Source organism: Leuresthes tenuis, unplaced genomic scaffold (genome assembly GCF_036924035.1).
Source record: "Leuresthes tenuis unplaced genomic scaffold, fLeuTen1.0.hap1 SCAF_22, whole genome shotgun sequence".
NCBI classification, from domain to species: Eukaryota; Metazoa; Chordata; class Actinopteri; order Atheriniformes; family Atherinopsidae; genus Leuresthes; species Leuresthes tenuis.
Genome location: NW_027325376.1, coordinates 11,308,253 through 11,329,172, shown reverse-complemented (window position 1 = coordinate 11,329,172; position 20,920 = coordinate 11,308,253). Strand labels below are relative to the sequence as shown.

Sequence of the window (20,920 nt, the reverse complement as noted above, 5' to 3'; positions counted from 1 at the left end):
GACAATGACGATAATGTTCCAAAAAGGATGAGAGTGTCACGTTACAGTTAATATAGTTGAGTCATTTCTTCAAAAAAAAAATCCAAATAATGTCAAATTTGAAATGAGCATCATGGTCAAATGCACAAGATACTCCATTCTTTTCAATAACCACTATTCACAGACAGGAGACCAACGAATGTACCAAATCTATTTATATTTATGAATTTGAACTAAAGACATTTTGTAAATAATATCTGCTGATGAAACCAAAGAATGTTGCAAATGTCAGTTAAATGAAAAGAAAAGTAATGCACTGTAATGAAACTTTGTGTCAATAAATTTCTATTCTGCAACTTTAAACTAACGTATGTGGATTATTTTCTCATGTTTACACACAAAAGCCTCTGTCACATAAGCACAGCACATCTACTCCACACCCTGACCCGAATCTTAACCAAGTGTCAAGTCTTCTGCCCCCTATCACCCCCTTATCAGCCTTACTGTACAATAAGCAAACACCGAGTCAAGTACACGTCACTGTTGCCAGTTGTTTTTATTTCAGGATTAACCTTCAGCGCTTCGGAAAAGAAAGGGTAAGATGTGGCTGCAAAGAGAAAAAAAAGAGGGGCTTTTACAGTCTGTTTAAGTCAACAAGTCATCCACGTAATTTCTGCCATGGTGGGCTCGTCTCATATGGCTGCTACTGTATATCATTATTATCATGTACGGCATGCTCATGCTGAACATGGTGGTGTCAATCTTTCACATGCCTGAAGTCATCAGGTGTCTGTCTGAACAGGCATGTCATAGGCATATTGAAATGTCTGTGTATATAATAGGTGGATTTCCCCAAACAACTCTTTTCTTGCACATCTACAGTACAAATCAGTTCTTATTGCTCCTCTGGGCAAAAACGTCAATCAAACATACGAATCGGACATCAACTTCATCTCCACAGGTCGGTGTGTTACCCTGCTGTGTTCAGGTTTTGTTTGGTGATGGTGTGGCTGCGCACTGTGCTGTCACACCAACCTGGCCAGTCTCCTGAGAATTCCCGGCCTCACAGATGTCTCCCCCTGCTCTCCTGTGTCCTCTGCTGTCTCATTCTGCAGAGGAAATCAGATTAACGGTAAAACCAGAGAAGCCGTTAACTTTAGCACACCTGGCTAACTAGCGTCTAATATATAAAGGTAGCAACATCACTTCAAGTTCTAATATTTCATTATTATTATGGGGGAAGATGTTCTTTTAGAGGAGACAGTGTTAACAATTGAGAAACCTAGTTTATGGAGTTTATGGGACCCATAGCAACACAAGACCCACTGTACATTTTTAAGTAGGTTAGGTATGATTCATGAGTTCATAGTCTAACAATAATATATTATAATAAATGTCAGTTTTGTACAACTGAAAAAAAAGCATCATCAAGGTGATGACTTTTATTCATGACCTTGCTTTGCAAAGTATTGATTGCATATATTTCATGTGTTCATTTTCAGCTCTTTAATAGTTTTTTTTGTATCTACTCGAATAGTGCTGCATGATTTACAGTTCAAACAAAGCCGTATTTATCTTCACCCTTTCAGCAGCTCCTCGGTTATCTTCCTTCTGTAGGGCAAATATAGTGCTCGTTATCTACCTTCTCTGTCACATCACAGAAGGTTGTGCCTGGAGCAGATGAACTCCTGCTCATCCTCAGGGACAACAAATCATTCCCAGGCCAGCCAAAAGATTTCAATCTCTCCAGCCGGTCCTGGGTTTGCCCCAAGGCCTCTAATGGGAAATGTCTTTAATATGGGAGGTATTCAGAAGGCATCTTGACCAGATGCCCGAACCATCTCATTGTTGACGTGGAGACTCTACTTGAAGCCCCTTCCAGAAAGCCGAATTCTGCCTCTTGCATTCACAATCTTATTCCTTGGTAACTATCCATTGCTCTTGATCACAGGTGAGGTTAGGAACGTAGGTCAAGTAGTAAATAAACAGTTTTGCCTTCCGACTCAGACCTGTGCAACCTCTGCACCACTGCCCCAATCTGCCTGTTCACTTTACCCCACTTATGAGCAAGACTCAGGGAAACTTAAACGCTTCCACGTGAGGCTTGATGAGGAAACTCATCCCCAACCTGGAGTGCATAATCCACCCTTTCCGACTGAAGACCATGAGCCCAGACTTGGAGGTTCTCTTTCCCGTTCCGGCTGCTTCCCACTTTGCTGCAAACTGCCCAAAGGCCTACTGCAAGTCTCAGCACAATGAGGCCAACAGCACCACATCATCTGCAAAAAGCAAAGATGCAAAAGCAAAGCAAAGCCAACTGAACTGGAAACCTGTGGCACTTGGCTTGACTTGGAACCGGTGACAAAGGGCAGCATCACACATGCACCGGAAAGGAGTCTGACTTACTGCCGGCAATCCAATCCAAGCTCTCACTTTGACTGTACAGGGACTGAGGGACCTATAAAAAGGGGCCCAATACTACATACTCCTGAAGCATCTCCCACAAGACACCGCGAGAGACACAGTCTTAAGCTTTCTATAAGTCGTCAAAATACATGAGCACTGGTTGGGCAAACTCACACACATCCTCCAATCTCCTTGTGAGGATAAAGAGCTGGTTCAGTGTTACATGACCAGGACAAAAACGCCATCGTTCCACTATCTGCTGGACTCTTCTCTCCAGCACCTCTGCATATACTTTCCTAGGGAGCCTGAGAAGTGTGATTTCCCTGTAGCTGGAACACACCCTCATGTTCCCTTTTTAAAAAGAGGAACCACCACCTAAAACTGTCAGTCTGGAAACATTGTCCCTAACCTCTATACAATGCTGCACAGGTGTGTAAACCAACACAGCCCATCAACATCCAGGGCCTTACGGACTTCAGGGCGAGTCTCATCAATCTCCGGATCGCACAAATGGGGGGCCCGCCCTGTCCCACTATGGGCAACTCCAGAGTGGAATAAAGTTCTGCTGTGCACTCATTATCCCGTGCAGTGAGAAGAGCCAGACTAAATAAAGCCCTCATTTATCAACCTTCTGCACAAGCTCGGGTTCCTTTCCCACCAATGAAGTAAGGTTCCATGTGCATATAACTGATTCCGTCAATGTCTTCATATTTGACCGGCGCCCAATCCACAATGTACCGGCCCCTCTTGCAGGTGGTGGGTCCAGAGGAGGAGCTTCACATGTAGCTCATTTAGGCTGTGCCTCAAGGGAATGGGTCTGACCACAAGATACTCACCAACCAGTCCACCTAAGATCAATTTGCTCTGGGAGACCCTACCAGGGACTAGCTGCCTCTGACAATAAACCATAAAGTGGTGCTTCATCATTTCATTTGGTAGGTCATATTTGTAAAGTAAAAATAAAAAGGATACGTATCACTATCTGAAATCAGGGACCTATGTTTGTTTTTTTGATTATCAAAAAAACGAGAGAAGCTATTCCATCGTCAAAAATTCTAACAAGTTGTAGCTTAAGCTAGTTAAAAATGACATACTCCCGATAGGCCACCAGGTTCCAACTAAATCCCTTTTAATGCTTGTAGATTTGTATTGGCACTTCCTTTGTAGTGTTAAAAAAAAAACTCTGTGTGCTGACATAAGTTTAAATCATTTTTTCCCACTTGAAACAAATGCTGACAAGGCGAGAGAAAGAAGAGGTGGAAAAAAGTCAGAATGGACAAGAGCAAGAACAGGATCAGATGAGATTAAAATCCATGGATGTGACAGGAGTGGAGGAGAGTAATTGGGGGACTTTGTTGCTAATCAAACTGAAGCACATCGCCAGAAACACACACATTCTCTCACGTACACACAATTACACATTTACTCATAGTCTGTCTGATGTAATACTATTATTAACCATAATCACCCTTGTTATCCTACCTGCCTGCGCTAATGTTAGCCTGGGGCTGCAATAAAGACAGAGATGCTGCAAGTGAGTGTGTAATTGTGAATGCGTTAGAAAGGAAATGAAAGAGTCTTGTGAGAAGGAAATTGGAAGATGAATTGTTGAAATCGGTTAATTCTAAATAACTGTGGGCTGAAATGAATGCCTCCATTTGAGTCAGCAAAATGTGACAAATCAGTTAAAAGCATCACCTCGTCAACAAGTACCGGATCCTCCTTGACCTTTCTGTCTGCATGCTGCTGATCCAAGTCCACCTTGCTGCAAGTTGGACACATTCACTTTGGTAAGAAACCTCAAAAACAATCTCAAATACAGTGTAGTGTACAGTACAGAGAGTTTATCTTAAAACAAATCAATTAAAAGCTGTTTTTGTATTGATCACCAAAGCAAAGTAGAAAAGCTATGCATTAAGTTGAAGAAAATAATACATTAAGCATTTGTCTTTAAAATGTCACTTTTCTTTTTCTAAATTAGAAGTTGTTTTGCCTCATAATACATGGTCTCTAAACACCTCTAATTACATGTTCGAAAGATAAAATGCCCCATTTTGCAACCAACAATTTTCTGTTTTAAATAACAACAAAATAGAAAAAATATACACATATCTGCCCCACTCATAAACATGGATTCTGGTTTGTAATTTCAGTGTAGGAGAAGGTCATAACATGGTCGACCAACCTACCATTTCATCTCTCTGAGCCGTTCCACCAAGGACTGGTTAGTGTGCTCATAATCATTATCCTGTCAAGAGGTCAATCTAGATAGTCTCACATTACCCTCAAGCCTTCGCTGCCATGATACGAAATGCATGGTTGAATCAATAAATGCGAGCAGCCTGGTAACAGCAACCCAAACCGTGACATTTCCACCACGGTGCTTCACATTCAAACGAGATTAATCAAGGTGCTAAACACATAGACTGTTACTGCAGCCAAGAGTGGCTATATGTGTTTATCCAGAGTTCAAATAAATTAAATGACCATTGTCAAAGTAATTCATTTTTTGTTTGTCATAAAACTTAACACAAACCTATGAATCATTTAAGAACTGAGGCATAAAGGCATAAAACCAGAGTTGAGCCTACACATTGCAAACAGCTTAGCAAAGAACCAATTTCAAAATTAATCTTTTGCATAGTGTTCTTCAGTTGATCCGCGTACTGAAGCCTGATCAGAAATGGTCTCCTTGGAAGAGTGGCTGTCAAGAAGCCATTCTTAATGCTGGGCTTACACCAAACGATTTTCACAGCCCCAGACTAAAAACACACAGTCTTTAGGAGTCTAACTGGAGTCTCGGCGCGCTCCCGTCATCTCGATCGTTCAGTTTAAGGTGGTAATCTGCAGTCTGCGACCGCGTTTCATACCAGTCTTTCCCTAGTCTTGGGCTTGGGATCATATCAAACGTGTTTAATATTATCGCAGGTCGCAGTGGCGTAACACAATCAACAACCAATAGATGAGCACCGACAAGATCGGAAACAGGAAAGCAGACAGTCAATAACAAACATGTAGAAGAACGAGCGACAAGCAGGCGAAACTGGACTGTCCAAAAGGAGTCCCCGTCTATACAGCCAAGGCCGTGCCATATTCTGTGGCTCTTTTGTTGGGTTTTTCACTACAGACAAGAGCAGCTGTAGCTAAAAGCTGCTTCTCCTCCATCAAGCTTCTGCTGAGCATGATGGGGAAAAAATTGCATCTAAATTCATCTAAAAGTCTTTGTAAAATCTTTAGTCTGAGGCTAGTCTGGGACTAAAACTCTAAACACTAGTCTTTAGATGTGAGCTGATAGTCTTTCAGTCTTCTGGTGTGTGGGTAGCATAAGGAAAAGGGCGAAAATGCTGAGCTATGCCAAATGACACAAGAACTCGACTGAAAATCAGTGGAAACGGGTCTTATGGAGGGACGAATCCTCCCCAGAGCCCGGACCTCAACATTATTGAAACAGTGTGGGATCATCTGACAGAGAACCGAACAAAAGGCAGCCAACATCCAAAGAAGAGCTTTGGCTTGTCCTTCAACAAGCCTGCAGAACTATTCCTGAAGACTACTTGACTTTACTGGAAAGCTTGTCTAAGAGGGTTCAGGCTGTGTTGAACAATAAATGTGGTTATACCGAAAAAAGGCTTTCAAGTTTGTTAGAATGGCACAACCTCATATTTGCCTCAAATACCGCAGTTCCATTTGTTTGCATGTTTCAATTAATCACTGTACCTTTTTCCCTTTTGCACAATCCTTCATGTGAAAAGGCAGCAGTTTCCATGAGATGCAATACATTTTCCTACTTTCCAAATCCATCATTAGCTAGTCCAGACAGTTGTTTGAATCAATTATCTTTTAACATCATGTGTTTCGCTTTACATCAGGTCAGTGTGTGATAAGACAGGAGACCTGCAATAATTTGACTTGATGAATTGTCTGAGCACCTTTGAAAGAAGTCAAACACGTCTGTTCTCTCGACAATAGATTCTGATTTCCTCAGTAAGATCTCTTTACGAAAATGTTATACCTGCTCATTTTGTAGATAATATACAATGAATTGCACCACTGCGTAGAGCCCCAGAATGGAACACTGAACTGTCATCTCTTTGTCCATCTTATGTCCTCACTTGTTCTCTGAAACTCATTCTTTTCAGTTCCCATTTTTCCAGCAGGTTTAACACGAAAACAAACTATCTGTCGCTCCAAGGCACCATCACACAGATGCACACATTAATATCATCAGTGATGGAGCAGTCTGTAGGAAGCCTCCCAAAGTAGAACACTGACTGAAAGTATGTGGAGTAGTTTGTATTCAGAATGGAGAGTATATGTGTTTTTGTAGTATATGTGCTGGTGTTTGAACTCAAACCTCTGGGTTTTAATGTCTTGTATCTTCATAAGGATATGTGCCATTCAATGGGAAATGCTCAATGGTTTCCTGTGATGTGGTACTGATGCTCGAGGCTCTGCTGTTTGCAGGATGTTTACACAGTTTGTGCATCTGAGAGCGTGTTCATCGAGTTAAAAAAAGAAAGACACAATTCTGTTTACACAAGTTCAATACAAACCAGACGCAGGACAAGACCTTGTCAAAATGATCATGTTCGCCCCGCTGGTCTGACTGTCAGGGTGATTGAGGTGGCGCCGTTTGCCTCTTCATCATCTATTTCATAACTGCAAGAACCGCTGGAGCGTGTGTTTGTGTGATCATCACAATGAATGTCAGTGATTGTGTATACAGGTGCCTCTGTGAGACTGTGTATGATGTGATTAGTGTGAACAAGCACCCTCTTGTTGCTGAAATACATCCTGTTCACACTAAAGTGAAATACAGAAAATAGATATGAAAAGCTTTGCAAATTAATTTATACACGCCTGTTTTTTGTCAGCACATTACAGTACATTGTAGTCCACGATGAAGCCAATAATGTCAGTTTCATTTTCACGCTGTCAAAGCCTTGCATGATATTTAATGACCAATACTGTAGAACCTGAGACTTCAATGTTATTTATAGAGCTGGTTTAGATTTGAAACTAATAAACAAGGACAGGGTGTAGGTTACTGTGTTGCTTTTCATTATTGATGCACGGGTGGAGCCCTGGGTGAACATCAAGGATGGTCCCTCATTAAAACGGAAAAAAACAGTGATAAAGCACAGTAATAAACAGCACAATATAGGCTCTTACTAATAAGTCACTGCAACCAATAATTAGATCAAATCTAAATAGGGAGAATGTAAGAAGATGAGCATATAAAACTGAGAATATTTAAAAGACAACTACAGATCTATCATATGTATGTATAAATGTGTGACATTTAGCTTTTAGGATTTTTTTGTTTCAACAAATTCACAAACTCACTCATGAAAAATCAAGTTTGCATTCGGTTGGCACATTTGACCATGGATGGATCTTTAATTGGCCTTAAATGATTTACAGCCAAGCTCTAAAATGAAAGAGTGTGTGTTCCCTGTGTTTTTAAAACGCATCTGATATGATTAATACAAGCAACATTAAAATCCACCAACAGATAATCTGTTCTTACATACAACACGCCCTTTTAACTGCAGACCATCATTAGAGAGCATTATGGATTGAAATTATTACTAACATCAGAGTACAGAATGAAATATATAAATAAATATGACCATAACTAAGATTGTTGAGGAGAATAAAAACAAACATAAGTCTGCTAAGTATACTGAAAAGTAAGCTAACAGCCTACTTGAATGGCTAAATAACAACGTTTTACTGACAGTGGAACAACAATAAACAAGGAGGAGAAGCAAGATATAAAATTCTATATTACTTGGTTTTACCCTCTCTAAGCCTGGAATACGATGAGATTTACGTTAGCAACTCTCAAGGTAAATTTGATTTGCTCCGGTGGTTCCTCCTCAGTAGATCATATCACTGTGATTGTAAGTAAAAACTATACAGAATCTGATGACATTGCTGACTAAGAATGTCTGTTTCAGAAGATTGTAATTTTAAACTCAAATAACTACAACACACTAACCATCTCTTAGATTCTTAGAATTCACTCAGATATTTAAAGCTCACAATGTACGGAGTAAAGATAGATAGAATCCATTTCATTCAGTGGTATATACAGTCATATCTTATCACCCAACCCCCTTAAAAAAAGTTGGTTTATAAACTTTAAATTTCAATAGGTCGTACTGAAAATTACGAAAATTAGAAAATCGTAATCTAAATGAAATGATTTGCTTTGTTTTCTCTTACAGTGGGTGTTTTAGAGCAAATATGACAGCATTGCCACACCGTACAACCCTGACACTGTAAAAAGGCCAAACGGTGAAATACAACTGCTCTATATCAAGATGGTTTAGTTGGTTTTGAAGCAGTGTAATAAATCCTTACTTTCTTAATTCTAAATTAAACTGACAGCTACTGGTGTTTTAAACAAGACAAGACACTCACCCAATGGTTGAAACATAGCTTTCAACTTCCATGTCCTTGATTAAATCCTTTAAAATGGCCTCCTCTAGTGGCGAGTCCCTCCGACGGCGCTTTGACTGAGACTAATCAGAAACCGAGCAAAATGCACCATAACATCATTTCTAAAGCTTTACTTTGGAGAAGTGTTAGAGTATTTGTGCTGTAATTAAATGTTATACAATATGAGACATACATACACAATAAACCAGTTGTGGGATGACATGAGATGCACCTTTCTAAATCAGTAAGAAAAGGACGGTCTTAATCTGCAACCTCCTAAATGTGTGTTTGTGTTCACACCCCGTATATTACGGTGTTGGTGTTGTTCAATGCCACTTTATCAGGCAAGGCAGTCTGATAAGAACACTCCAGATAGTCCAGTTACGATACAAAAACAACTCACCTCCTCTGTTTCCTTCCCTGAAACAAGATAAATGAGTGTGAGATGTCATCATACCCCGACAGTATCTTTTAATCTGTTCAGATGATATGACCCGTTCAACCACCCAGCAAAATTAGTTAAGCTTGCAAGTTTGTTCATTATTTTACGAAAAAAAAACACAATGACAGTATGCATGTATAAGATCAGCCAATCAGAATGAGGAAAAACTTTTTTCTGTGGATGTTGGTACCCAAGACATCCACCACCTCTCGCTCAGCAGCCGCTCTTCCCATGCTTTTTAATTCCACAGCACACAGATGAATATAGGTCAAGGATAAAGTTCCTCTTTCCAGTATCTGCGCTTGCTAAAATTAAATGAGCTGCGGTAGCAGTTTCAGGGAGGGAGTCACAACTTACTTGAAGCATATTTAGTGGCAGTCCACACGCATTGCTTTCAGGAATAAAGCTTTAAGTCGGCTTATCAAGCAGATGCTGTGTCTATCCTCACCATTGTGCATCCTCTCCACGTAGAGGATGATAGTAAAGGGGTACGGCTTCAGATTACTTCTACAGTGTTTGCAAACTTCCCAGAGCTTCTTATCTGGCAGCCACAGTTAAAGAAAAACATTGACACAGACACAAAACCAAACTCTCATCTATATTGCATGTACATCACTGTGGCATCAGTAGGGAATGTGATGAACTGATTCTTGATTGACAGAACAGGTGACACGGGAATGGATTACCTGTTGGGTTGACAGGCATATAAATGCAACGATGGACAAACAAATTAATGTGAAGGATACATGGAAAGACTGTGTAGTGATTGGTGGAGAAGGGCTGGAGATCAGAGTCCAGGTTGCCAAGAACGGTTCGGACAATACCCTGAAAGCAGAGAAGAAGAGACAGAGGGAGAACAATCCACAGACAAATAATACAGATTAAGACAGTGTGTCATAACACATGTGAGCGCTAACACGGCATCCGTAATTACCTCAAATTCTTGATTGAACCCATCTTCTTCAATGACCTCCATTCTCCTGATGAAATATATTAAACTCATTGGTGACAGCACATTTCATATTTTTAATTTGATAGAATTAGCTGTTCCAGTTTCGGTAGCTTATTCTATATTGTATGTGTGTGCATGGCTGCCACAGATTGAAAAGCTTTGTCTGTTAAATATCAAATGCTACTGGGACTAAGGGATTCCTTGAAGATCAGTTTCAGTCTCGTCTTTCATCCCAGACCACAGGCAGATAGATCCCATAATGCCTTGGGATCCTCTCCTTTATAGATGAAAAGAAATCTATCCTCATACTTGGCAAACGTGCATCAGGATATGTAATACTGATTAACCTGAACAGAGGAACAATGGCAAATATCGGCTGATACCGAGGTGGCACCAGTATGTCATAATTTATTGCTTTTGGGTTTTTTTTTTTGGATAAGTGTTCCCCACCCTTGGCTTTTTTCTTATTCTTTTTATTTGGCTTTACAACCTGAAAGTGAAATGGAATTTGAATCCAGACTCTATTTCCCTTAGGCTACTTTTACACTTTAAATTGGGTGGTGCTTGGACATTGTTAAAACGCACAGTCCCACAAATTATATAATTTAAATTTATGGACAATAATTTTCATCAATGCTTTGACGCAGACAGTGAAGAGAAGGAGAATACATCGTTTCATTTTTAACCGGAGGCTGTGAGAAGGCTAATTTCGGTCTTGCCTGTAGCTGGTGCCTCCTCTGATTTTGAATCTGAACAGGAAATTCCCAGCCTTAAAAAAGCGCGTTTCTGGGTTGGGAAAAGAAGACGCGTGCAGTGGCATAGCTGACCTGTAGTGATTTGGGGAAGAAAATGAGATAACCACCAAATTAATTAATAAATTGCTGGACACTCGAGTAACACCACATTGGTTTAACTAGCTTGCTGGGGGCAAATTCATAAAACATTATATGGTTGTATTTACTCAAGTAAAAACTTTTTTTTTTCTCTATAGGTCATAAAATTACCGTATTATTCTCTGAAAATGGCGACCACGAATTGCCTTTGTCGGATACTTGCGCTGACTTTAACATCCAGCAGCTCTTAAACGGTTAAAAATATGTCCGTCAATCAGACGCTTAACTCGTCTCTGGGTTCGCTGGACGTTTTTTATTCCCGCCTTCCTGTCACTTGGGCTTCTGTGATTAGCTGGATCTTCCTCCAATCAGCGGTGTCAGGCCAGGTGTCACTATGGTGACGGCAAAAAACCGTCCTAACGTATTTGTCACATGACTGTCAGCTGACCACATGTAGCCGAAAGCAGCAGCAGATAAGCATGAAGTTTAGGTTTCACTTTTTCCGTGAAATTTTCTTTTTTCTTTCGTGTCTGTGGGAACCCAGAGTGAGACTGCCGAGTTATTCACCTCTCCTCTTAAACTGCAGCCAAAGAAGGTGCGATTTGAATATGTATTTTAAAAAGTGTCATTCATTTAATAGCTTTCCCGTCATTTTGTTGCATTCATTATATTTTAGTATCAACGTAGCGTTTGTGTATTCAGCTGTTACATTCTAACGTATACACTTGTATTGTACGAGAACATTTAATATGTCCACAGTGCATAATTGTTAACGGTATTTTCAACAACTTGCCGCCCGTCAAAGTGGCATTTTAATGAATATATATATATATATTTCCATTGCTGTGTTCTAATTTAATGTTTAAAAAAATGACCTACTTTTTCTCCTTCAACTATCTTCCCTTTTTGATAGAGCTGGGCAAACCACATAGTTCTACGAGGGTACGAAGAAGTGTTTTGTAGAATAGATGTTCCCCTCCTCCCCCTCTTCCCCATCTGTTGTCCTGAATGCAGGGCTTCAGATGCCCCTCCTGGGTTTGGGGACCTACAAGTTGTGGGGCCCTGAAGTGGTATATCAGGCTGTGGATGCCGCCTTGGCTGCTGGATACCGGGCCTTTGACAGTGCAGCTGTCTACAGGAATGAAGCTGACCTGGGTGGAGCACTACGGGACCTCCTGCCTAAATATGGCTTGACTAGAGATGATGTATTCATAACCAGGTGAATCTTTTTCTTTTTGAAATTCAGAGACCACTGAAGCTTTTCATTAAGGGACACAGTTGTCATGCAGATCATTGCCGCAACAGTCTTCCTTTCTTCTTTACAGTAAGCTGGGCCCTAAGGATCAGGGCGAAAGGGCCATGGAAGGCGCCCTCCATAGTCTGTCTCAGCTGGACTTGGGTTACATAGATCTCTACCTGATCCACTGGCCTGGCACTCAGGGACTGCCAGTGGCTGACCAACGCAACCCAGGTAGAGGGCAAATCATGTTCATGACGGTGTTCACCCTGAAAACTTTCTTAGTTTTTAAAGTGAATATTTTATGTATTCTCCTTTATAATGAGCAGGCAGTACCTATGTAATGGAACAGTATTACTTAAATGAAAATTTGGTCCCAGGCAACCGAGCACAGAGTTGGGCCAGACTGGAGGAGCTGCATCGGCAGGGGAAGCTGAAGGCCATAGGAGTGTCCAACTACACACCAGCACACATGAAAGAACTAATGGAGAGCTGCAAAGTCCCTCCTGCAGTTCTACAGGTATAATGCAGCAGAGTGGGAGGACGTATAACACGGAGTAAACAATAACTTGTAAAAAAACTATGACGTTTATTTGTGAGTGTTTCCTTTAGGTAGAGTTTCACCCACAGCTGTGCCAGGCAGAACTGAGACGTGTGTGTGAGGAATATGGAGTGTGCTTCCAGGCATACTCCTCCTTGGGGAAAGGAGAACTGGTCGCTGACCCTGTGGTGATGGAGGTGGCAAAGAACTGCAAACGCACATCTGCACAGGTAGGCCCTCCTCAGCTACTTTGTGTACGTTCAGTTTGTTTAATGCGAACATCTGGGAAACTTTACGTTTCCTCTTACAGGTTTTGCTGCGCTGGGCGGTGCAGCAGGGTGTCCCAGTGCTCCCAAAATCATCAAATCCGCAGAGAATACAGGAGAATGCAGCAGTCTTTGACTTCACACTCAGTGACACAGACATGCACAGACTGTCAGCTTTGGACTGTGGACACAAGTACTGCTGGGATCCCTCTGAAGTGGCCTGAAACACAAACTGTGGGTCACATATAGTCTTTCACGACGCCTTGTGCTCTCCAGTTTTGGCAGTGGTGGGAAACCACTGCAGAGAAAGTGCATTTTTTTTTTAAACTTTCACAGTTGCTTTTAAATTTCATTTACCAAGTAAAGTGTGGAGGCCGGGGAAGTCCATTGTAAATCATACTGAGATTAAGTGAGAGCTGTCCGTTATGTCATGATATAATGATGGTATGTATAAAGTATATATAAAGCTCTTTCACAGATAAAAATCCCAAAGTGCGTCACAACAAAACATAAGAAATAAAAGTACAAAATGTCCCAATGATGTAAAAAGATAAAGTAGCCTTCTCAGTCAGTACTCGTAAGGATTTTCCAGTAATAAATCTGTTCATGTGCCATTATTTATTCTTTATAATCTGTTACATCACAATGTTTTTTTTAGTCTTCTGTGCTCTCACTCTTGCATTTCAATAATCTATAAATGACCACAAATATGCAGTGGACAAGCTATTGATTTAAACGTTTTCAAAGCGCCCTCCGTGCTGGTGGAACTTTAAAACACCACAACAAAGAGAATCTCTTTAAAACCCACTCTTAAAATCATTTATTCAGGATAGCATGTTAGAAGTTTCACAGCAGTAGAGAAAATACATTTACAAAAGTCATTAAAAATTGAAAAGAATCAACAAAAAAAGAAATATTAAAATTCAATTTTCTCCATACACGTCTCCAGATTCAAGTAATACTAAGGATGGTTGCAAAACTCCAGGTGCCCATGTAGAATATTAAAAGTTAAAACCAAACACAACTTTGGGAATGGTTCTTCCTCAAAGCTGTGACAGTAAATATACACCCAATAAACCCTGTGCTTTGTCTTGAGCGTTAATATGTGACAGCGAGCAGTAAAGATTAAGGCGGTGATTAAGTAAACGGACAAGGCTGGCTGTGTGGTGTCGCATCACAGGTTACAGAATGTTCAAGGCAATTCATTAAATGTTTATACTCTTAAATCCCAACTCAACTCTGTTTCTTTAAGAGAGTAAAGACTCCATATCTGGTGCCACGTTCTCAACACCGTGCAGATGTTCTCTGCCAGCACATACCTTCAAACTACTTGTGTCAAAGTACACAGACAGGTTCTATCAGGAGTGACGTGTAGAATGCCCTTTTTTTACACAAAGAATCTGATAACAGGAGAATAACTCCCTTTTAAAACAGTTAATGGGTGAAGCACATGTTAAACACAAGGGCATTTGTTGAATCTTGGAAAAGGGTGGCACCATTCAGATTGTCGAGTTCTCTGATTCAAAACCAAGTTGAGGGAAAGCTAGAAATGACCTAACCCCACTCGAGCTGTAAAATGTTATAGTATAGACAATACAAATGCAGCCCTTTAGCCTGCAAACCCGAGAACTTCACAACTCGACCCCAGAAGTCAAGAGGAAGACAATAAGACACGAGCAGAACAAACCTGTTACCATTTTCAATAATCACATATTGATAGACAAGTCACAACACGCCGCATCATTTTTACCAAGCCGTATAAAAAAGCTGACCTTAATTTAAAATCATTTCCATAAAGGTTAAAGTATGTGCCAAGTGGTCTTCAAAAACCTGAATAAAACACAGAAAGTAGCAAATCCAGCATCAGATCGGCACTCCTACGGCTGAGGCTCGGACTAAAGGTTCTATTCACATTCCAACGCAGATGAACGCGAACGACCCACATTTAAAAGAAGTTATTTTAGAAACCCAACAGGACTGGAAACGGACTTTTCTGAACAAACTCTCAATGGTTTGGATACAAAAAGCTTGTTTAAGTCCTTACAAAGGTGTTCAAATGAGACCGGACTCTCAAAATCCATCCTCTGAGGGAATGAAGGCAGTATGTTGCACAGCAGTCAACTCACCCCCACCCGCTTCTTTACACAATGCACAGGACATTTATCACAACAGCTATGGATTGTACACAGCCTATTGCTAGGTTATCCAAAGTTATTGATCAGTGCGATAACCTTGTAAATAAAATTCTGAATAAATCGCCTTGCTTATAACCCCGTCCCTTGTCATTTGATAAAATATTCACAAGATATTTACACATAGAAATTCCTTTTATTTATTTATTTTTGCTTCTTCGCTTGTCGAAAGCTTTAGAAAGATAGATTGGTTTGTGCTTTTTTACTTTTTTTTAATGTAGGTTTATTGTCATCAGCTATAGTCTAACCCTGAAGTTTTACAAAAGATAATATTTGTGCATCAGAGATTGTCCTAATATACGATTGTTCTTCTTTTGATAAATCTGATCTCATAAAGCAGTCACTGATAGTCAAGTACAGTTGTTCGGAATGGTACTGGCTTGCAAGTTGCAGAACAGGAAGCTGATAACAGACCTAAGACGTTTTTTTTCCTCCCTACTCTTTGAAATTGCCTGTGGATTGTTTTGGCACACAATTACAATGATCTCGTCACCAGCTTGTGCAAGTACAACACAAACATTTGGAGGGAAACACGCCTTGTTTATCACACGGACAGAAGGTAAATAGGAAACTCTAACAGCATTCGATGTGGCCTCAAATAACCAGTCGTTTTAATTTCAGCACATATACCCATCCCTCTGCTGTATATTGCATTGTGTTGACGTGGAAGCTAACCGAACTATCTCTCATTTGATCCATTTTGTGGGATCTAGACAGCCAACAGTCCACCTTCATACCTGACGGACCTTTTGCCATTACACAATGGACTCCGCAACATTTTTTTTTTTTTTTTTACATCACAATCAAAACACAAATACAAAAAAATGATTTAAATGTAGTTAATTATGACATAAAACTGACGTGTCTATGGCGGGACTTAGTGAGCATGTACTGCTGTGTCCCATTTTGTTTGAGTATGCCAACCTTATGTCTGTCTCGGGTCACATTGTACTCGTGGCTTCCGAGCTTCGGTCTTCTCCAATGATTCCTTCAGCCCAAAAACGATGTACAGTTCTTATTTGCTCTACTCAGTGCGGTGGGAGTGGTTATCGTGGTGGTTGTTCTCTCCCTCGGCCTCTTGGTGACTGAAGAGGTAGTTCCACCAGCTTTTAGAGTGGTGCATCTGTTTGGCCGCCCCCGCACTCCTCACCTTTCTCATCTCCTGCATGAGACGGATACAGAGTAGAAACTTAAAAAAATAAACCATAGCTAGTGCCTTTAACCCTTCATCTATCTTCATACTTACGCCTTTATCCAACAGGCTGTCAAACTCATCGCTCATCCTTCGAAGCTGTCGACCGTACTTCTTGGCGGCCCATAGGGCTGGGGGAGCCGACTGAGATCTCCCCCTGAATGGAAATCCTTCAGTGGGGGTCCCAGCCTCCTCTTCCCCGCTGGCCAGGAGTTCCTCGTCTCTGGAGGACGTGGACACGATGGACTCAGAGTTCAGTCTGATCCGACCATTTGCTATATGGGAGAAAGAAAAAGTGAGCAGGACTTGAGATGTTTCACAGGAACAGAAAATATAAATAGTCTCATCAGTTTCATCTTAACATCAAAACAATTTGCAGCTTTGGTTTAAATTCACTGATACTTGTGTACAGGTATAGAACCAGCTTTGCGGCAGCTGAGACAAAAAGGACCATAAAGTGTTACTTTCATTGTCTAAACAAGCTGGAGTGAAAGTCACCAATAACAACCAGAAGTTACTGAGTTAAGACTGGACTATATTTATCTCTCCTGGAAAATGTGGGCCCCACATGAGGAAGTATTGTGGTTGAGCACTGATAAACACAAATGCTGGAAACCCCTCTTTCCTGTCCTCACAACCCCGAACCGCTGGAGTTCAGCTGGAGGTTTCTCCTGGAGTTTTACGCTCCACTGTTGCTGTGCGCATGCTCAGGACTGAGAAACGAATCGAACAGCAAATTCAACGCAATCTGTTGCTTTTCTTTTGCTAGGCCACATTTAATGACCTGGGATTACACAAACTGGACTAATTTGGATATTAATGAATGTGATTTAACAGGATTGTGATGACCTGGGTTTAATTGATGTGGAATTTGATTGAGCTGAACAGTGTCTTTATGATGTCTCAAGGAGACTTTTGCTGTAAACAAGCACTATATAAATAAAACTGAAAAGAAATATAATACTTGTAACAAAAAGTAAAGTAATTTGAGTCCCATCTGAAGACGAATTTGGTCACGATTGCTTATAAATAGATTAACAACTTCCAAGTATAACCACGCTGGTGCTTCCTGTTTTGGATATTGAGCCAAATTTTTCCTAAATGTTTTAGCAGTTTGCAACATTCCCCTTCTTTTACATCGCAACGACCATAATCCCTGTTTACCTGCAGATCTGAGGTCAGGTAGTGTGAGGGTGTGGCGCTGAATGACATGCTCTTCTTGCCCAACTGATTCCAGATTTTCTCTTTCCTCTACCTCTTCTGATGGCTCTGAGTCGCTGTCTGAAATGGTGAAGTTTGCAGCCATCGTGACATCTGAAAAAAAAGGTAATAAGAAACCTGAAAAACCCAAATGGTGACACATCCTTGTATAGATGAGCATACGGTACAAAATCCAGTTTATAATCAGAGCAGGGTGATCTTCATATTTCAATCATATCGCCCTGCACTTGACCTCAGTGGGTGAACTCCCACAGAATGGGATCATCTGCCCTAAGGAATATGTGCTTTAATTCAGAGTATTGTGCAAAGGGTTGGGACAAAGCTGATATGATACCATTTTACTGCCCTAAAGCTCATTAGTTTAATCTTTAAGACTTATAAAATGGCATCATCTACTGAAGCCACCTGTGTAACACACCCAGCAGGCTCTCAGTTTCGCTCTGCTGTCCCCGATCCTGACCCGTCCAGAGATCTATTTTACAGAAACAATCACACGACAGAAACGACTCGGGATGCCAAAACACTTTGATATTTAATCGGGTAACGTACTTGCTGTAACACTGTTGTTAAACAAGCTAACAACCCCCCTTGTCTTGTCGGCACACTGCATCGCCTGTTTTGTTGTTGTTGACTGAAGAGGACAAAAGAAACTTCCTACAGGGCGGAAGCTGCTGCGGCCAATTTCGGCTAACTGCGCCTGTAAGATTGCTTGTAAGTAAGTTTCCTTACCCGAAATCTCTATAGCGTGAGCCAGAAAAGTACGAGTGTGTCTCTAGTTAGCTTCATGCGGCCACAGCTGTTGTTGTTGTTATCCGTGTCTTCTCTTTTTACAGTACAATACACTTTAGCTCCGCGCTTACCCAATCGCCGAGCGTCACTGCACCTTCGCAGCGCGCTGACGTCACTGTTGCGGGCTAGGACTTGTTTGTCTCACTGGGTTACCGTAATGTGCAGAGTCGGTGCGCAGAAAGATTCAGAAGACATGCATTTTTCCACTTTTATCAATAGTGAGGTTCAGATCTGTACTCCGTTGCAATTCAAGATCTTACTTTTAGACCTAAAATAAAGTCAATGTAATGAAAATATATCAATGTTGTCCCACTAGCATGCACATAAATTAATAAATGGAAAAGTAAAGCAATAGTATGTTCCTTTAAAGAGGTGATATTGTCATCGAGGGTTTTCACTTTCTTATTGTGTGTTATAGAGTTGTTTTGTACATGTAAAAGGACTGCAGTATTACAAGAGTAAGAAAGAGGAAGATAAGTAAGATAACTAAATAAGATGCAAAAGTCATAAGGCAAAAGTCAATACTCACCTAGCTGGTGCTTATACTACTACTATTGTTACTGACAAAAACAGCAAATAGTTATATCACCAACGATAACAAAAACCATAGTAATAATAACAACAATAATATAACATTAGGTCTATACAAGGTATGCATAGAAGCCTAATATATAGTATACAATATGCTACATTATCGCACCTACAGACTGATAAAACAACTGGAACATTCTGAGCTCTCACAGAAAGTAAAGCCAGCTCAGGCCCATCGAGCTGACAGCTTCTGTCGTCAGAAAACCAGTAGGATTTTCTTGTTGTTGTGCTCACTTAATGGGCTGGATATTTGTAGCAAAAGAAAGTGATGATAATGCACTAAGCTCTATTTTGCACATACAAACCACTGTAGTGATGTGTAAACTGTTAGAAAAGTATTATATGTGTGGCTGATTTAATGAGACACAACTGCTAAACTGCTGTTTTTTATGCATGGGTCAGCCATGTTGGATTTTGAGGTTGGTGCTGTTGAAGTTCGTTCAATTTTCTGAGTTGGAAATCTGACTTTAAGGGGCATTCCAATTTATTTTTCCTAACGGTAACTTAAATGCTCTGACATCTTATTTCAAATGAAACACACACACTAATAGACAAGTCATGGCCACATCTGACAAAGATATTCAAACCACATGGAGAACAATTGTCTCAGTGTCTCACTATTGTTTACATTTAAATTAAGTCAAATTTAGTATCATTTACAAATTATGACACAGATGATGATTAAATCAACTTTGTTCTGCTTAATAATAATAAGCCTCAATACTTGTCTTGTCATGCACAATAGCAGTATCAAGTTAGTTCTAATGTTCAGGACATTCTGCTAGTTCTAACTTTATCTGAGGCGGATCATTGTGCATGTAAGTATAGTCAAATTCACTGTAGAGACTTTGTCTTTAAGTTACATGAATGGTGACTTTGTCAGATAATGCTGCAGTTATAAAATCAGAATTTCATCAAAGCAAAACAACGGTCTGGAAATGATTTCAAGGACCATGAGTTGACATGGAGTCTTAACAGACTGATGTTTAGCTGTCTAACTAAATAAATAGAAAAAATATGTGAATGAGAGCAGCTTTATTGGGAATTTGACTGCCTTAATCTACACTTATGCTTTACTGCTTTTACAAAAATGTGCAAAAAGGTGAAACTTTTGAGCATTTGCAGAGCGCCTAGGAAAAGTCTAGTTGAGCATTCACATGCAGGAGTGATTTGATAACCAACTGCATTATCTGGGTGTGTTCGCCCGCTTTTGAGAAGCTGGATTGTGCACAATTTCGGTGAGACTGCATGTACAAAGTCCTGTTTTGGTCAAACTTACACAATCATTTTTTTCAATGTCAAATGTAGAACAAGCACGTGCTTTGTATACTACCATTGTTGACCAATCAGAACAGACATGACACATAGTACAGGGTCTGAAAGAGAAAGGAGATAAAACTAAGGATTTCATGCTGACCATGACAAATGTTGCGACAGCAATGCACAACTTTAATGCATTTGGAGTTATTCTTGTATATATGATGATAATTAGTAGATATAGTAATAATTAGTGACTGGAGATATACCCTGAACTTTATACTGCACATTTTTGCTGGAATAAGAAGCACAATATTCACATCATATGCTGCGAAGCAGAAGCTGATTCAAATGGGAACAACTCATTTAAGATATCTCTAACTGAACATGTACTTAAAGACATCATAATTAATACAAAAATGAATGGACATATGTCTTATACATGAGTAAATTCACAGACATTGGCTCTTTTAGAATGCCTGCTGATATTTAGTTTGTGATTAGATATATCATTCTTTCTGCATGACATTGGCTTGTAATATAATAAACGGGGGGCTTGAATGGAAACATAATGG

At 40.3% G+C, this 20,920-nt stretch overlaps 2 protein-coding genes and 1 long non-coding RNA gene across 5 annotated transcripts; 1 reads left to right on the top strand and 2 right to left on the bottom strand.

Annotated features, from left to right (window-relative positions):
* Positions 1-532: 532 nt before the first annotated feature.
* Positions 533-4,139, bottom strand: LOC140282292 (uncharacterized). Its single transcript, XR_011909839.1, has 3 exons — positions 4,084-4,139; positions 1,015-1,088; positions 533-586 (listed from the first exon to the last, which is right to left on the bottom strand). It is a non-coding gene; the product is annotated as an uncharacterized lncRNA (long non-coding RNA).
* A 7,370-nt stretch (positions 4,140-11,509) lies between these two features.
* Positions 11,510-13,717, top strand: LOC140281423 (uncharacterized oxidoreductase YtbE). The gene is made up of 6 exons (XM_072375847.1): positions 11,510-11,654; positions 11,973-12,278; positions 12,385-12,530; positions 12,677-12,816; positions 12,909-13,067; positions 13,148-13,717. The coding sequence occupies exons 2-6, from the start codon at positions 12,028-12,030 to the stop codon at positions 13,325-13,327; spliced, it is 876 nt and encodes a 291-aa protein (XP_072231948.1). The 5' UTR covers positions 11,510-11,654; positions 11,973-12,027; the 3' UTR covers positions 13,328-13,717.
* Positions 13,718-14,356: 639 nt separating this feature from the next.
* Positions 14,357-18,622, bottom strand: badb (BCL2 associated agonist of cell death b). 3 transcript variants are annotated; one of them, XM_072375850.1, is made up of 4 exons: positions 18,569-18,622; positions 17,652-17,801; positions 16,542-16,762; positions 14,357-16,457 (listed from the first exon to the last, which is right to left on the bottom strand). In XM_072375850.1, the coding sequence occupies exons 2-4, from the start codon at positions 17,791-17,793 to the stop codon at positions 16,320-16,322; spliced, it is 501 nt and encodes a 166-aa protein (XP_072231951.1). In that variant the 5' UTR covers positions 17,794-17,801; positions 18,569-18,622; the 3' UTR covers positions 14,357-16,319. The 3 variants fall into 3 exon arrangements, with proteins under 3 accessions (XP_072231951.1, XP_072231950.1, XP_072231949.1); XM_072375849.1 differs by having other exon boundaries at positions 18,438-18,616; XM_072375848.1 differs by lacking the exon at positions 18,569-18,622 and adding an exon at positions 18,258-18,386.
* Between the last annotated feature and the right edge of the window lie 2,298 nt (positions 18,623-20,920).

Bases quoted from the DNA above. Each gene is read 5' to 3' on its own strand.
- badb (XM_072375848.1), bottom strand. From the start codon at position 18,318: ATGCAGTGTGCCGACAAGACAAGGGGGGTTGTTAGCTTGTTTAACAAC. The intron at 17,802-18,257 runs GTACGTTACCCG...CTTTTTTTTCAG, and splicing joins TAACAACAGTGTTACAGCAA to ATGTCACGATGGCTGCAAAC. The intron at 16,458-16,541 runs GTAAGTATGAAG...CGTCTCATGCAG, and splicing joins ACAGCCTGTTGGATAAAGGC to GAGATGAGAAAGGTGAGGAG.
- LOC140281423 (XM_072375847.1), top strand. From the start codon at position 12,028: ATGTTCCCCTCCTCCCCCTCTTCCCCATCTGTTGTCCTGAATGCAGGG. The intron at 12,279-12,384 runs GTGAATCTTTTT...TCTTCTTTACAG, and splicing joins GATGATGTATTCATAACCAG to TAAGCTGGGCCCTAAGGATC. The intron at 12,531-12,676 runs GTAGAGGGCAAA...ATTTGGTCCCAG, and splicing joins GGCTGACCAACGCAACCCAG to GCAACCGAGCACAGAGTTGG.